This window comes from Ranitomeya variabilis, chromosome 3 (genome assembly GCF_051348905.1).
Source record: "Ranitomeya variabilis isolate aRanVar5 chromosome 3, aRanVar5.hap1, whole genome shotgun sequence".
Classification (NCBI taxonomy): Eukaryota; Metazoa; Chordata; class Amphibia; order Anura; family Dendrobatidae; genus Ranitomeya; species Ranitomeya variabilis.
In genome coordinates, this window is record NC_135234.1 from 733,963,401 (window position 1) to 733,981,440 (window position 18,040).

The following is an 18,040-nucleotide window of genomic DNA, read 5'->3' on the forward strand; positions in this document are numbered from 1 at the left end:
AGGAAGCCTACTGAGGAGCTGTCAGTCAGGTTAGGTGGGTTGAAGTTGAATTAAACTTTCATAGAGTATTATTATAACAGTATTTCTATCATAAATTTTCAAAGTAAATACACCAGTCACATTAAAGAAGCACTCCCATCCAAGTTTTTATCCTCCTCTTATTTTTAATTGTTTTATTTTTAATAGGGCAACTTAGACTATTAAATACAGTAAAGAAAATTTTTTTAAAGTCACCCAGATTGTGTTTTATATTTTTAAAAACTTTTTTTTTTTTACACTTTTCACTGTATTTAATAGCTCCCTTAGTAGACTCCGCAAAGCAAAAATCACAATCTCCTTTGAACACCTGCCACGGTCCGACATTCACAGGAGGATCAGGATGACAGGCACAAGGGTCTTCAGCGGATCCCCAGCTGTCCTAGCAACTTATTGGTAACCTGCGGTCACGTGATGGGCGGGATCAAGGACTCGCTTCCCGTCTACACTTGTTAAATGCCGCTCTCAGGGATTGACAGCGGCATTTAACTGGTAATACCTGTGGGTGTTAGTTGCACTTGATGGCTGATTATATCAGCCATCAAGTGTGAGGAAAGATGAGGGGACTCAGCCTGTGAGCATCAAAGGCAGGGACATGGGCAATGATTTACATGTACGTCATTGGTTGTGAAGGAATTAATATATTGCAGTCATCATATTATACAGCAGTGTGCACTTACAATTGCTCATTTTGCCTTTCTACCCAGATAATTCTTCTGTTTTTTCCTGCTCTATGTAAAAACAGGAAGCCTGTTGTCCCTGCATAAATCATTCCTCTTGTCATCTCCTGACCCAGCTGCTCCCTCCACCTCCCTTACAGTGACTATTGCAGTGACTTATGACTCATACAGGGAAAATTGACCTCTTGTTTCTACATAGAGCTTAGAAGAATTCAGTTAGTCAGTTTTCAATCACTTGATGTCATAGACAAAAGGCAAATTACCTGGGTAGAAAGGCAAAATGAACAATTGTAAGTACACAGTGCTATATAATATGATGAGTGCAATATATTAAGAGGATAAACATTTTCATGGGATGAGATCTGTTTAAGAAGTATGCAGCTTGCATTGTAGAATCTGTAGACAGTTCCAAAATAGTCCAAACTCTAAGGGTTTGAGGTCCCTTTATCAATTGTTATAAAAAAAATCACGCATATACATTTAATCAATTTCTTGTCTAATTTTCTTATGGACAAGGCTTTTTTTTGGTGCCTTTAGCGCAACTCTTCATTATTTTTCTGGATCAATAGCTAAGCTGCTGACTCAACATCTGAGACGTCCCAGACGAAACAGTAGATTTTGTCGGCTTGCATTTCAGCACATTAGCTAATTGCGGTAAATGGACATCCATCGGTACACGTCATACCGCACTGTATGCTCCTCTTTGTTAGCATGCTTCCAGGCACAAAGGGGGGGAAGCATTAGAAATTTTTGCTAAAGGCTGTTATTGACCACGCTTGCACTCAGGAGAGCATTAAAGAGTCTCTGTCCTATTTCAAGGTCATTAGCCAAGGAGGAAAGCTAAAATCTGGCATGGGGGAGGGGAGCTATGACTACTTTATCTTCAGCGAATATGTACATTGCTATCATCCTTTATTTAGAAAGGGTCCGCATATTAACGACATGGCTTATCCAGAGTTAAACTACAGTAATAAGGGTATGTGCACACGTCCGGATTTCTTGCAGAAATTTCCTGAAGAAAACCGGAAATTTTCTGCAAGAAATCCGCTTTTTTTTTTTTTGCGTTTTTTTTCCGTTTTTTTTCCCGTTTTTTTTAGCATTTTGCAAGCGTAATTAGCTTGCAGAATGCTAAAGTTTTCCGAGCGATCTGTAGCATCGCTTGGAAAACTGACTGACAGGTTGGTCACACTTGTCAAACATAGTGTTTGACAAGTGTGACCAACTTTTTACTATAGATGCAGCCTATGCAGCATCTATAGTAAAAGATAGAATGTTTAAAAATAATAAAAAAAAAAAAAAAAAATGGTTATACTCACCCTCTGCAACCTCCGTTCCTATAGATGCCGGTGTGGTTCAGAGCCTTCGGTGACGTCACGGCTTGTGATTGGTCGCGAGCGGTCACATGAGCGGTCACGCGACCAATCACAAGACAGTGACGTCACCGCAGGTCCTGAACCACACCATCTATAGGAACCGAAGCGGCAGCATGCAGCGGTGAGAGGCGGGAACACTCCGGGGGACATCGAAGGTGAGTATAGGACTACACTATTTTTTATTTTAATTATTTTTTTTCGACCAATTATATGGTGCGCAGTCCGTGGAGGAGAGTCTCCTCTCCTCCACCCTGGGTACCAACCGCACATAATCTGCTTACTTCCCGCATGGTGTGCACAGCCCCGTGCGGGAAGTAAGCAGATCAATGCACTCCTAGGTGTGCGGAATCCCCGCAATTCCGCATTTTTAATGAACATGTTGCTTTTTTTTTCCGCAATGCAAAAACATTTGCACAAAAAATGCGGAATACACTGTAAATAATAGGAGGCATAGGTTAGCGTTTTTTTCGCGTTTTTATCACGTTTTTATAGCGAAAAAATGCGAAAAATCCTGAATGTGTGCACATGGCCTAAATGGGAACAGATGGAAAGACCTTGAGATAAAAGACATTGAGATAAAGATAGCAAAAAATGATCTTTTGTATTTTACTTTTACATATTAGCTTAAACAATCTTTTTAAAGGGTTTCACCATTTTGAACAATCCTTTTTTAGTAGGAGGTACTCTACTAGAGTTGAGTAAAAAAGAATCGCGCTGCCCGGGGCTGGACACTAGGCCTAGTGTCCAGCCCCGCCCGGGCCTAGTGTCCAGCCCCGCCCGGGCCTAGTGTCCAGCCCCGCCCGGGCCTAGTGTCCAGCCCCGCCCGGGCCTAGTGTCCAGCCCCGCCCGGGCCTAGTGTCCAGCCCCGCCCGGGCCTAGTGTCCAGCCCCGCCCGGGCCTAGTGTCCAGCCCCGCCCGGGCCTAGTGTCCAGCCCCGCCCGGGCCTAGTGTCCAGCCCCGCCCGGGCCTAGTGTCCAGCCCCGCCCGGGCCTAGTGTCCAGCCCCGCCCGGGCCTAGTGTCCAGCCCCGCCCGGGCCTAGTGTCCAGCCCCGCCCGGGCCTAGTGTCCAGCCCCGCCCGGGCCTAGTGTCCAGCCCCGCCCGGGCCTAGTGTCCAGCCCCGCCCGGGCCTAGTGTCCAGCCCCGCCCGGGCCTAGTGTCCAGCCCCGCCCGGGCCTAGTGTCCAGCCCCTCCCGGGCCTAGTGTCCAGCCCCGCCCGGGCCTTAGGAGGCACCCAGAAGTGAAGAACTGCCCTGGTCCTTACGCTTAGCTTTGGGTGCTGCAGAGCTAGAGACAGTCAATCTAACCAGTCTCCAATCTCATATAGATGAATTTCATGAATAAGGGATTTTCTTTATAATTTTCTAATTGTACACCTGAAAATGGGTGTTCCAGACCAGACTACTTTTGTAAGAAGGTGTAGACCACATTACAAATTAAGGTCCCTTTTGTAGATGTTTGGCATACTTTTTAAAGTGAGCACTTGTTCTGAAGAATTTTACACAGAAGAGCTATTGAATATTGCCTTGCATCGCCATTTTTGCACTTACTTACAGTTCTTATCTTCTGATCATTTGCAGGTGGACGATTCCAAGAGCAGTTTAGATGAAGTCAGCAAAGGTTCTGAAGTGTCAGAGAAGGTTGCTACTCTAGGAACAAATCAGGCTTTAGAAGAAGACTATGCCTCAACAGATTACCAGCCTGGTCCACTCTACCATAGAGCCTCACCAGCTCTCACCAGCGCTGTGCCAGTGACACCAGACTTCAAGGAAAAATGGGCTTCAGATGTGGATCTTCTGATTAAGGAGAAGTTACTGCCTCATTGCGAGAATGGAGAGAACCTTCACCTCCTTGCTGGAGCTGTCCCATCTGATACCAAAATAAATGATAAAGTCTCTGTTCCAGAGTATGTCTGGCTGGCAGCATGTTGTAACCTCCCCAAAGCTTGGTCCTTAGCGGTTATTAAGAGAACTGGAGATGTAGAGGGCTTGCAACAAGTCACCGTGGAGGAACTAGAAAACCAACTCTCTGGTGGTGTAAAGTTATTCTCTGACCAGTGCGGTGGTGGAGCTGTTCACCCCGAACTGAGATCAGCCTCCGATGCCTCAACTCAAACCGAGGAAGAACCACCAGTTAAAACCCCTGGAGCGTTTTCTAGATTCTTCCAGTTCATTTTTTGTATCATATATGAAATTATAAAAAGTGTCTTGTGTTTGGTATGGTTCCTGTTCAAACAAGTGTGTAATTTAATTTTTGGACGACTGTACTGGATCTGGACGGCGCTCACCACCTACATCTTGGCCTTGAGTCAAGTCTTGCTGAACATTCCTTATGATGTCCTCTGTGTATTTGGCAACGTTCTTTGCGGCTTTGTAAGAATCCTCAACAATGCGTTTTCAGTTGTATGCCTCATACTTAGGCTGCCTACAAGATTCCTCTGCGACATGGCCAGTTTCCCCTATTATACAATCTGTGCCATACCGGATGTTGGTATCGACATATTAAGTGGTGTCTGGGGGGTGTTCATGTTGGGTTTCTCAACCGTGTTTGGTGCATTTGGTGGTTCGTTCTCGGTGGCATCGTTTGCAGGAAGCAGTGTTTTCCAAAGGTTCATTGGACAGTCTGAGGGTTATGAAAATTGACCGGTATTATCAGACGAGGGCCGACAACCCAACCGCTGATTGATAGGTGTGCTCGCACTTTACCGCAAGTCATTCGGAATTCTTGTGGAATTTCTATGAAACTTCCATTTATTTTTATCCTGCTTATAGGCATTTTTCGTCAGGACACGACAGTTCAACTCCTTTACATGCCATGGTAATGCCGGCTTTTCAGTAAATTTAAAAAGGAATGACCAGCCGGCTTTTAGTCTCATTTCTCTATATTTTATTGTGGCGGGTGTACCAACTCATCTAAATAATAAGCGTTTATGGCACGGTGCAGATATGAAAATTGGGCAATTTTGTGATGAATCGGTTGAGTAAAACGAATGCAGTTAATTGACATTCTAGGCAAACGCATCAAATAATGAGAATTTTTGATTGATAGGTGGCGTTTTGTGGTATAAATTATAAAGGGAAGTTTGGTGGCTTTTTTTCAATATTTTTTAGAAAGTATTGCTAAAATAAAATGATTACTACTTTTTCGGTGAGCTGTCATATTGATTTAAATTACAGAATGGGTAGGCTTCTGTCTTTCGTGATTTTTAAGTTTTGTTTTTTTTGTTTTTTGTTTTTGTTTTTTTAAAAAGAGCATTTACTGTAAATGTTTAGAGTTAAGAAAAAAATTCTCAAAAATCAGCTGGCCTCCCCTTGCTGCACTGCTGCAAAAAAAGGGTGGATTTCATCTCTTTCAGGTTATGACAAATTTTAGGTGATTCAGATTATTGAAATTAGTATTTTTTTTCTTAATCTGCCCTTAAAGAGAATCTGTTCAGCAGGATTTCACCTCCCAGAACTATTTATATGTGCATGTAGCTCTTTCAAGGACAAGTAGACAGGTCCAGCAATACTTTTCCATAGCCAGCCCGTTCCTTGGTTACTGAGAAATCAGCGTTTGAATTGAAATGGAAGTGAGTCTTAAGGACTATGGTAGATCTAAAGCCTATGTCACTCCAGCTCTATTCCCCGCCCAGCACCGACTCCTCCGGCTTGACTGACAGCCTCTATACTGTATTCTTTCAGGCAAAGGAGCCAAGAGTCAAGCAGGAGGAGATGGCGCTGGGTAGAGAATAGAGCTGGAGTGACAGAGGCTATAGATATACCATGGTCCTAATATCCAGCTCTATTCCCCTCCCAGCATCGACTCCTCCTGCTTGACTGACAGCCTCTATGCTGTGTGACTTCAGGAAAAGGAGCCATGAGTCAAGCAGGGGTAGGTGGCGCTGGGCAGGGAATAGAGCTGGAGTGATAGAGGCTTCAGATCTACCATTGTCCTTCAGCCTCATTTGCATATCAATTCAAGTGCTGATTTCTCAGTAAAGGAAGAACGGACCGGCCATGTAAAGGTATTGCTGGACTTGTCTTGGGAAGAGCTACATGCACATATAAATAGTTTTCGGAAGCGGATTTTCAAGTTTTCCTTGTCACTAAACAAATTCCTTTAAAATAGGAAATCAAATATGGCATGTTAAGTCTGTGGATTAGGTTTAGCAACTTTTTTAATGCTATTGATACAAAAGTTAAAAAAAAAAGTTACAAAAAAACACCCAACATTTAAGTTGAATTAGGATAAAAATTAATTTTTCACGTTCGGCTTATAATGACTGTATGATGGCAGTTGCCCAATTTTTTTTTTTATTTCGGGCAGCTTGTGTTGACACCTGATAACGTGTTATATTCTTTACATCTATCATCTTACTTAGATTTTTGTTAAAACAGTATTATTTTAAATAGTAAAATAAAATTCTAAATTTGGGAAACAAAACTCAGCAAAATTCCGAGTTTGAAAATTCCTGGTGTTTTACCTCTCGTGTTATACTCCTGTTTCTTTCCATCCGTATTATTTATTTCTCACCTAGTTCTGTTTGCACTGAAAAAAAAATGTCCTGTTGAATTCATGAAAAAAAAAGTTGCATTCAAGAGAACAAAATAAAAAATAAAATAAAAAGGGAACATTTTTTGGAAACAACCTCTCGAGAAATAAACATGTAAATTGTTCCGTGTCTTGACGACGTGACTTTCAACCTTTCCGTACTTGTATGTGTATGGGCAGCCTTTGGTGTGATTTTGGAAGCTTTATTTTTCTTAAAGGGGTAGCACACATTTGTCTGGTATTGCCGCCTCCGTCCTTTTCATGTAGATCGGAGTGTGCCGTGGTACCAGACACATTCACAACCGTATGGAGCTGTGCCGCTCTATATATTGGAGCTGGAAAGCTTCAGCTCCTTGGGTGGTGCCAAGAGTCGGAGTACCACCAAGAAAATATTCATGGCCTTTCCTAGTATAAGAAAATGTAACCCCTTTAAAATCCTTTTACACGGAACAATCTTCCATGGAAAGGTTAATATATTCCACATTGTTATACATTTGTCAGGAGACGTTTTCCATAAAGTTTGAAGTTCTAGATTGTGAGTATGAAACTTTTTATGACCTATCTACTGAATTTTGGTTAATCGTATTTATAGGACCTCTTAATCAGATACTGCAAAGTCTTGACCTTGTCAAGTAGGCAGAAATCAAAGAAATGGCTTTAAGGTTTTGTATCGTAGAAGAACAGATTGTTCCACCAGATGCCTGAGCAGACTCAATAGTTGGAAATAGAAAATTACAGCTCGCTAAAGCTCATTCAGGCCTAATTTCCAGTTTCTAGTCTTTAAGGGGTTGTCCGGGATTAGGATACAAGTCTGCAGTCATTTTATGTGACTGCAGACATGTGAAGCTCAACAGCGTGCACTGTCAAGCTCCTCCAGTACAGGTATCGGAAGGAGGCGGGCGCATCGTTGCACTATGAGGTTTGCATACATGTGGTCACGTGCCGACTAGACGTGCGTGACCTCACTCAAAGCAAGTGAATTGAGCGAGATCGGAAACGTCTAGTCGGAATGTGGCTGGAAGTCTGCAAATCTCATACTTGCGGTCACATGACTGCCCGACGTTGGCACTACAGAATCCCCACAGCACAGAGAAACTGCAGACTTGTTCCCTAAAGGCCGGACAACCCTGCGTCTGATGAGACCACCCTTTTCATACTTGCCAACATTGGTGTTGATGACAGTACATGGACGCTTTAGTCCTGCCCTCAATCCCACACAGAAACACCCATTTCTGGGTGGGGTCTGTGTTAACTTTCAGGAGGACGCAAATTTGCCAAGATTCTTTCCTAAAAAAAAAGAAATGGGCATGAGGATATGTTCACCCATATGGGCCAATCAGATTCCAGCTGTGATCTCATGGTTTCCAAACTAACTGCCTATTATTAAAATTAAAGCCTGACCTGTCTCCGGAGACGACTCTTCGTGAAGTTTTATCCTTTTCACAATGTATCTAAAACAAGATATACCACTCATCGTAATACTTTTTTCCCAATATGTGGACCTCAAATATGGATACCACCATTCTGGCCAAATTTGAAAACACTGTTCCCTTAAACCATTCTTTCTCGAAAGTAAGACCACAGTAATAGGAGCAGCCATTTCTTACTTCCTCTATCAATCCATGATTGATATGTGATCATGCACCTTTCTTGCTAAGTAAATAGTTTTCTAGATATATTGATGTGATAGAAATACAAACAAAAATAAATGAGCTTAAAGGGGTTCTGAAATCGGATCTAAAGTTGCCCTTTTTTTTCTCTTATTTTATTCCTGTTGCTCCCTCGAATATTCACCCTTTTTTTTTATATAAACCCACCATATGTTTCCAGAGATATGGACCCTTTTATTTGATGCCACTTTCTGTGTTCTTTACCGGGTGGGTGTGGCTCACAAGATTCCCTGGGGGCGGGTCTTTAGTAAAGACTATAACAATTAACTCTTGATGAACTGGCCCATATCTTTGGAAACTTGGGAGAGATTTAAAAAAAAAAATAATGGAATACTCAGGGGAGCAGCAGGAATAAAGATGAGAAACAAAATTGGCCCCTTTTGACCTAATGACGGGTTCTCTTTTAGAACAATAAATGGGATGCATTAGACCCTAAAATAAATTATAAAAGTATTCCGAATGAAGCGAGCAAAGATTCCTGTGACCATGTTGTGTAGTGTTCGCAGTAATCCATATGGCTTCTGATTAGCATTTTTAATTGGAGTACAGGGCACATAAATCCCTTATAATACTAACTATATATTACTGTGCTGTATAGTATCACATATACTAATAATGAAGCGATGTAAGCGGATCCTGTCTTTTATAAAACTATCATCTACATATATAGCCATAATAAAGTATGTGATATTGGTGGTGGGGGTGACACATCAGGGGTGCGTCGTTCCTTATAAACTAATAGGCAATGACACAGTAAAGAATTAATAAGAAATAAGTAAAATTCATTACAGGTCGTATCTATTCTTAAAGGGGGAGTCTGCCTATTTTTTTTCTAACATTTTTAATGACCTGACCATAAAATATCAGTAAGGTTAAAGGGGTATTCCCATTTCCAAGATCCTATCCCAATATGTAGTAAGTGTAATATTAGGAAATATCTCCAATTAGAAATGTAGTATAGTTTTTCTGATTCACTATGTCCCTTTCCTCATGTGCAGGCATCGCAGGACCTTAGGTATCTATGGTTACGACCACTAGCAACTAGCTGTCACTATATTAGTGGACATAACCATGGATACCTAAGGTCCTGCACATGAGGAAAGAGACATAGTGAATCAGAAAAACTATACTACATTTCTAATTGGAGGGATTTGTTTATAGTATTCTTATCACACCTACTACATATTGGGGTAAGATCTTGGGGCTTCTCTTATGTATATTACAATGCTTTGTGTGTTATATAAAAAATAATGGAGATTTATGAAAAGTTTGTAAATGAAAAACGATCTATTTTTGTTTGTAGCAACCAATCATTTTTGAATTGTTGACTAAGCTGTGTTCTGATTGGTTGCTACAGGCAACAAAGGGAGTTTTTGTTCTTTTAGGCAGATTTAAAACAATCTGCCTGATCTTGATTGTTTTTGCTAATCAATATGTGCAATCAATTATGGGGGTCTTGTTTTTGCGTTCTACGCAATTTGTCTGGTCTTGTGTTATTTATGGGAAATATTTGGGTGGTTTATGTTGCTGTTACTAAAGGTCTGGGTCCACTTAAAGGTTCCTGATAGTTGTGTGTAATTAATTTGTCTACGGACCGGTTCTATTAGAGCGATTAAGTGCTGTGGCCATCGAACTTGGTCCGACTCTAACCTTTACCCAACTTGTTATATACTTTGAGCATAGCCCATAGAGATACTAAGACTGTAGGATTACTTGTGTAAATAATTTGTAAAAATTTGCTATGTCCTATATAACTATTCTGTCATTTTTGGTCGAATGTATTATTTTTTTTTATTTATATAGTTTTTTTGTTTATTTTTTTTTTTCTAAAGGGGCTTTAGGATATAGGTGACTCTTTTGTAGGCCGGTGCCACAGCTTGACACCAGTGTATTTGTATTACTAATATCTCATGCTTGTAGATTAGTCTCACAAAATGGCCGCCTTCGTAGGCCTGGTTTAGATAATGGCACCTAAGATCCCAAACTGATTTTGGGTGAGCAGAACTTCCTCAGCTTTTACGGCATTGACCTTGGTGTTGTGTAAAACGAGCTACGAAGCAATAGGACAACCCTCAGTTGTAGAAAGGGATGATGGTGCAAGAGTGAAAGGCATTACGACATCCATGCTGCACAGCAATAAAGTACAGACCACGTACAACCCGAGCGGTGTGCTTCTCTCCTTTGTGGGATCTGTCGTTACCATTTGCCATGTTCTTTATGTCAAATTATGTTGTTTTTTTTCACATGTATGATTACAAGAAAATAAAGTAACTTAAAATGCTGTCTCTATGGTCTGTAGCCCATCATTGAGTTGTGTGTTTGCTCAAAGGGTTGTTTGTAAGGCCTCACACACACGTGGCCTTAGTGGTATGAGAGATCTACATGGTTTCCGCAGCTGAGAAATACGCAAAAACATAAACTGCGGGATACCAAAAGGTTGACATTGCAGCCAGACGGTCAAGCTCCTCCCACAGCAGCTCAATGGGGCTGAGATCTGGTGACTGCGCTGGCCACTCCAGTACAGATAGAATACCAGCTGCCTGCTTCTTCCCTAAGTAGTTGTTGCATAATTTGGAGGTGTGCTTTGGGTCATTGTCCTGTTGTAGGATGAAATTGGCTCCAATCAAGCGCTGTCCACAGGGTATGGCATGGCGCTGCAAAATGGAGTGATAGCCTTCCTTATTAAAAATCCCTTTTACCTTCTACAAATCTCCCACTTTACCAGCACCAAAGCAACCCCAGACCATCACATTACCTCCACCATGCTTGACAGATGGCGTCATGCACTCTTCCAGCATCTTTTCAGTTGTTCTCCGTCTCACAAATGTTCTGTGTGATCCAAACACCTCAAACTTGGATTCGTCTGTCCATAACACTTTTTTCCAATCTTCCTCTGTCCAATGTCTGTGTTCTTTTGCCCATATTAATCTTTTCCTTTTATTAGCCAGTCTCGGATATGGCTTTTTCTTTGCCATTCTGCCCTGTAGGCCAGCATCCCGGAGTTGCCTCTTCACTGTAGACGTTGACACTGGCATTTTGCAAGTACTATTTAATGAAGCTGCCAGTTGAGGACATGTGAGGCATCGATTTCACAAGCTACAGACTCTAATGTACTTGTCTTGTTGCTTAGCTGTGCAGCGGGGCCTCCCACTTCTCTTTCTACTCTGGTTAGAGCCTGTTTGTGCTCTTCTCTGAAGGGAGTAGTACACACCGTTGTAGGAAATCTTCAGTTTCTTGGCAATTTCTCGCATGGAATAGCCTTCATTTCTAAGAACAAGAATAGACTGTCGAGTTTCACATGAAAGTTCTTTTTTCATGGCCATTTTGAGAGTTTAATGGAATCAACAAATGTAATGCTCCAGATTCTCAACTAGCTCAAAGGATGGTCAGGTATATAGGTTCTCTAATCAGTCAAACTGTTTTCAGCTGTGCTAACATACTTGCACAAGGGTTTTCAAGGGTATTCTGATAATAGTGATGAGCAAGTATACTCGTTGCTGTAAATTATGCATCTGCGTCACCAAAAACGTCCATATTTTTCGGACTATAAGACGCACCGGATCACAAGACGCACCCCAAATTTGGGGTGAAAATTGCAGAAAAAAATATTTTTTATAAGGGGGTCCGTCTTATTGTCCAAATTTAAGGTATCTTACCTGAGGGCTAGTGGTGGCAGAGCAGAGTCACAGGAGGCATGGTGTCGGCAGAGGTGTGGTGATGCTGAGGCGCGGTGGGCGGTACGGCGTGCACCTGAGCAGGGTCCCTTCCTGCTTAGGTGGGCGACGCCATGGCCTGGTGTCCATGGGGGGTTGCGGCAGTGCTGTGGCTGGTATCCAAGGGGAGCAGCAGAGCTGTGTTAATCACCGGTTTTTTGGTAGCGGCGGATGGAGATCGCGGCGGACATTTTCCTAAAGCTGAGATCTCAACCTGCGAACTCGGCTTCAGGAAAATGGCGCACGCGCGGCCTCTTTCCTGAAGCCCCGGGAAGGAGAGTACTCAATCGGCGCACGCGCGGCCTCAGGAAGATGGCCACCGAGAAAGCCGTGATTCACCTCTGCTGCTTGCCTTGGATACCGGGCCGCGGCGTCACCTCACCTGTGGAAGGGACCCTGCTCACACCATTCCGCTCACCGCACCTCTGCCGCCGCCACACCACTGCCGGTAAGCCTGCATTCAAACTATAAGATGCACCCCTCATTTTCCTCACAATTTTTTTGGGGAAAAAGTGCGTCTTATAGTCCTAAAAATACGGTAAATCTCCGAGCAATTACAAATATTCGGAGACCACCCGAGCAAATAATATACTTGCTCATCACTATATTCTAACCATCCATTAGCCTTCTTACACAGTTAGCAAACGCAAAGTGCCATAAGAACAATGGAGTGATGGTTGTTGGAAATGGGCCTCTATACACCTATGAAGATACTGCATTACAAACCAGACGTTTTCAGCTAGAATAGTCATTTACCACATTAACAATGTATTGAGCGTATTTCTGAATCATTTAATGTTAGCCTCATTGGAAAAAACTGTGCTTTTCTTTCAAAAATAAGGAAATTTCTAAGTGACTTTAAATTTTGGAACTGTAGTATATATCTATACTGCTCAAAAAAATAAAGGGAACACTAAAATACTACATCCTAGATATCTCTGAATGAGATATTCCAGGTGCAAATCAAAGTCGAAAATCAAATGCCTCATGACAAGGAACATCTGGGACATCATGTCTCACTTCATCCACCAACGTCACGTTGCACCACAGACTGTCCAGGAGTTGGCGGATGCTTTAGTCCAGGTCTGGGCGGAGATCCCTCAAGATACCATCCACCGCCTCATCAGGAGCATGCCCAGGCGTTGTACAGGCGGGAGGTCATACAGGCACGTGGAGGCCACAAACAATACTGAGCATCTTTTCGTTGTCATGAGGCATTTCCACTAAAGTTGGATCAGCCTGTAATTTTATTTTCCACTTTGATTTCGAGTATCATTCCAAATCCAGACCTCCATGGGATATTCATTTTGATTTACATTGATAATTGTTATGTTTTATTTTTCCGAACTCATTCCACTATGCAATGAATACAATTTTGCAACTGGAATATTTTATTCAGATATCTAGGATGTGGTATTTTAGTGTTCCCTCTATTTTTTTTTAGATTATATATATATATATATATATATATATATATATATATATATATATATTTTTTTTTTTTTTTTTTTTCTCATTTTTCAGGACTTTTACAATTTCCTCTCTATCTATATAATCTCCTACCCCCAGTAAATCCTTAAAAAAAACATAAGCATGTTCAGTATTGTAGTGTCCATAAGTCTGGTCACTCATAATCCAAAGTTTTTAAAACTAGTAAACATCGGGGAAAACAAATCCCAAATTTCTCTTTTTTAGTCCCCAAAATGAGGAAACCCACGCAAACACGGGGAGAACATACAAACTGACACTATATACAGAGCTCCTGTATATAATGGCACTGATGATTACTGTATTACCTGTACACTATATACAGAGCACCTGTGCATAATGTCACAGGTGATCCCTGTATTACTTGTACATTGACGCTATATACAGAGCTCCTGTGTATAATGTCACTGGTGATCACTATTACCTGTACACTGACACTATATACAGAGTGCTTGTATATTATGTCACTGGTGAGTCATTATTACCTGTACACTCACACTATACACTGTGTACTATGTACAGAGCTCCTGTTTATAATGCACTTATGGTAATATTAGTATTGTATTTTTTTTATCAATGATCAGTATTGTAGTATTCGGTCACTATGTGGTGGTAATATGTTTACGGGTCATGGTGTGGCAGTATTTGTTCCTTGTATGTGGTATTATTTGGTGACAGGTCTGGTGATGGTGTGGTGATATTTGTTCCTTGTATGGTATTATTCGGTTACTATGTAGTAGTAATATGTGGTCTGGTCATGGTATGGCTGTATTTGTTCCTTGTATGTGGTATTATTCGGTTACTATGTAGTGGTGGGATTTGTTCCTTGTATGTGGTATTATTCGGTCAATGTGATGGTAATATGTGGTCTGGTCATGTCGTGGCAGTTTTTGTTCCTTGTATGTGGTATTATTTGGTTACTATGTGGGGTAATATGTGGTCTGGTCATGGTGTGGTGGTATTTGTCCCTTGTCTGTGGTATTGTTGGTTATTTTAAAAAATGTATATGACACATTCCCTTAAAGAAAAATATAACTAAAAAGAGTATTATATTTTTCAAGAAATGTTTAATAGGTTAGAGTGGAGTAGAGCCCGGCTAAAAAAAGTCTACCTTGTCGTGGTGGCGGCTTAAAAAAATCTTTTGGCGAAAGCAAAAGCTGATGGCTATGTATGTGATCTGGTGTTCGATGGGAGCTGTCAATGTGTGATTGGTTAGGTCATGGTGCAGAAGTGGAGTTTTTCCATGAGTGGGTGATGGGACTGAGGAATGTTCGGGGGATGGAGGCAGAGCTGGGGTGGAACCTGGGTGGAGTCTAAAGGGCCTGAAAATTTTGCCAGTATGGAGCCCTGAAATTCCTGGTGGCACCTCAGCGTGTACTGTCCATGTTTAACATTGCAAAGTATAGATGAAGCTTAGTAATTTATTTATCTATCCATCCATCCATGAAAAACACTGACGACCAAACTGATGGTAAAAACAGACACAAGGATGACACACTGATGGAAAACACTGCTGGTAAACATGGATACACCGATGATACCTTGTTGACACACTGGTGAAAAAAACACTGATGGTAAAAACGGATACACGGAAGACAAACTGATGGAAAACACAGACATATTGATGACGCGCTGATGCACAATACTGATGATGACACCGTTTTTCACATATTAGTTTAAACCCGTATGTCTGAAGGAGGCTTTAATCACATTTTATTTGGCACCAATAAAACTTCAGAGAGAAGGCATATTTCAGATTTTCCACGCACCCCCCACATATCCGCACTTGCTATTTTGGATATGAAGAAACTGAGCAAATCTCACAGACAGAGGAGATGCAGCTGAGAAATTAACAAGGTTTTACATTTTGAGAAACCCTTTGTCTCCCACATGCAGTTTAAAAAAAATAAAAAAAAAATCTCTGATTTAATCACCCTCCCCTGGTCCCGTGTCGAGTCTCCATTAGGTCTCCTGGTGCCTCTTATTGGCTGCTGTCAATCACTGAGCTCAACGGCTCACGCCGACGACTCTGGCAGAACCGCTGTACTCGGTTACTCGCTGCAACATTGTCGACATGACATCTGTGCTGCAGACTATAACAAACACTATAAATTCAGCACTGGACCCGGGGAGGGTGAATAAAGAACAGTTGTGGCTTTTTTTTTTTTGTAACAAACTGCAGCTGGGTGACAAGGGTTTTCTAAAACTAGAAATTTCTAAGGATGACAGCTGCCGCAGATCCAGATTCAATAGTTTTATTTATTTATCTATAAAGAAATTTACTTTCTGTGTTGCTCAAATTCTTCATCATTTTACCTAAAATTCCCTTTCTAAATGCACATTCCTGCTTTATGGAAGCCGCTGTACGCTCAGCACACCAGTGGATGCGTTATATGCCACATTACTGCAGGCTCTGCAGGATTCACAGCCCTTAATTGCCTGTTTATTTTTTCTCCAGCACATGACTCAGGTCCGGGCGTTGCCAGTTATCGGTGCATTGATGGCGGAGGTCCAGTCTAAACTGAAAAATAACCAATCACTTCCAAATAAGTGGAAAACTGAGAATTTTGCTTCGGTTCTATTTGCTATTTTTAACAATGTAATGACATTATGTGTATCCCAAGGAGATGCTGCTGCCTGCAAAGTTACGACTCATACCCATCATCGTAAAAAGAAAACGGTCCGATATCTGTCCAGAAAAGTGGAAAAGTGTCAAGCGATTTTAATGCGAGTACAATGCGATATTTATCATCTAGCATATGAATGACATCCGATTGCAATGCGATTTTACCACTAGCTTTTTCATAGAGCAATTCTCTGTCATTTACACATCGTTTTCCAAGGAAATATTCTCCCCTAACTTTATATATTGTACATATTTCGAGATAGATACAGATAGATATAAATATGTGAGTGATGTATAATCAGTGCTTTGCCTGTGTAGCTTACTGTACATGTATTTTATTACTAAATACATTTCTTTAAACAAATGGCGTGGGATCCCCAGAAATTTGATTAACCAGCAGAGGGAAAGCCGACGGCTGTGGCCTGATATTTATAACCTAGGAAGGCACCATGGATAATGGTCTCCTCCCAGACTAAAAACATCAGCCTCCACCAAAACGGCGCATCCATAAGATGCATTCAATTCTGGCGCTTAACCTCACTCTTCCTACTTGCCTTGGTGCATTGGCAAGTTTGATCGTATTGGGGTTGTGTCACTATTTTATTGTCAGGTGACATCAAGCCCAGTGGTTAGTAATGGAGGGTTATCTATAAGACACCCCCATTACTAACCCCATAGTCCAATTGTAAAAAAAAAAACCACACCCAGAATAAAGTCCTTTATTTGAAGAAAAAAAAAACAGACTCCTTTAGTGAATTAAAATTAACCAAGAACATTTATACTCGCCTTTACACCCAATTCATTGAAGCCCATGTCCCCTGTAAAAAAAAAAAAATAATAAAGCAACATCACCCTCACCTGTCCCCGATGTGAAGACAATAATTCAATTGTCTGGTGACGGTCTAGCTCAGCTACATCTTGATGGCAGGCTGAATTGTTGCATGATGCAACAATACAGCCTGCCATCCAGCAGAGACACTGAGCTGAACATGCTTGTTCAGCTCAACGACTTGCAGGGACGTGATAAATTTGAGCAAAAAAAAATTAAAGTTAGAAGGGTTAAAACTTGAACAGCAAAATTTACAAAATCATTTTTTTTTTTTTTTTTTTTTTTAAGGTACTACATCACATTTGAAGTGACTTTAGGGGGCTTATATAACAGAAAATACCCAAAAGTTACCCAAAAATTTGTTGTGCAATTTCTCCTGAGTACGCCAATACTCCATATGTGGGGGGGGGGGGGCGGAACTACTGTTTGGGCGCACGGCAGAGCTTGGAATGGTAGGAGCGCCATTTGACTTTTGGAGCACAAAATTGTCTGGAATCATTAGCAGATGCCATGTCGCGTTTGGAGAAGTGCCTAAACAGTGGAAACCACCATGACACCATTTTGGAAACTATACCCCACCAGAAATGTATCTAGATGAGTGGTGAGCACCTTGAACTCCCAAGTATTTCGCAGATATTTATAAGGTAGAGCCATGAAAATTAAAAAAAAAAAATCAAATTTTTCCCACAAAAATGTTCTTTTAGCCTAACAGGAGAAATTGCATCGTACAATGTTTTGTGCAATTAATCCTGAGTACACCGATACCCCATACGTGGATGAAAACTTCTCATGTTGGCAGTGACCGATCATACCCATCAGAGTGTGGGACCCGTGGCATGGGTCCCTGCACCTCTTCCTGTGACAGCTGTCGACATTGAACTGCCACTGTGCTGCGGGAACTGACACCCGCTTATGACATGCTATGTCCGCCATTGGCAGTTAAGGGGTTCCGCTAGATAAGCAAAACATTGCTGCACTTTCTTCCGAAAATAATGCCACACCTACCACTAATTTCGTGTGATATTGTAGATCAGCTACATCCAGTCCAATGGAGTTTAGCTGAAAATCCCCAAACTCTTGGGCTACATTCAAGC

General features: G+C 41.5%; 1 protein-coding gene across 1 annotated transcript in view; it reads left to right on the forward strand.

Moving 5' to 3' along the window:
• Window positions 1-10,573, forward strand: part of ENDOD1 (endonuclease domain containing 1) — a 31,029-nt gene extending 20,456 nt beyond the window's left edge. The window contains exon 2 of the mRNA XM_077298452.1: window positions 3,668-10,573. Coding sequence (XP_077154567.1) covers window positions 3,668-4,729 — 1,062 coding nt within the window. The 3' untranslated portion in view covers window positions 4,730-10,573. The remainder of the gene's footprint in view (window positions 1-3,667) is intronic.
• The last annotated feature ends 7,467 nt before the right edge of the window (window positions 10,574-18,040 follow it).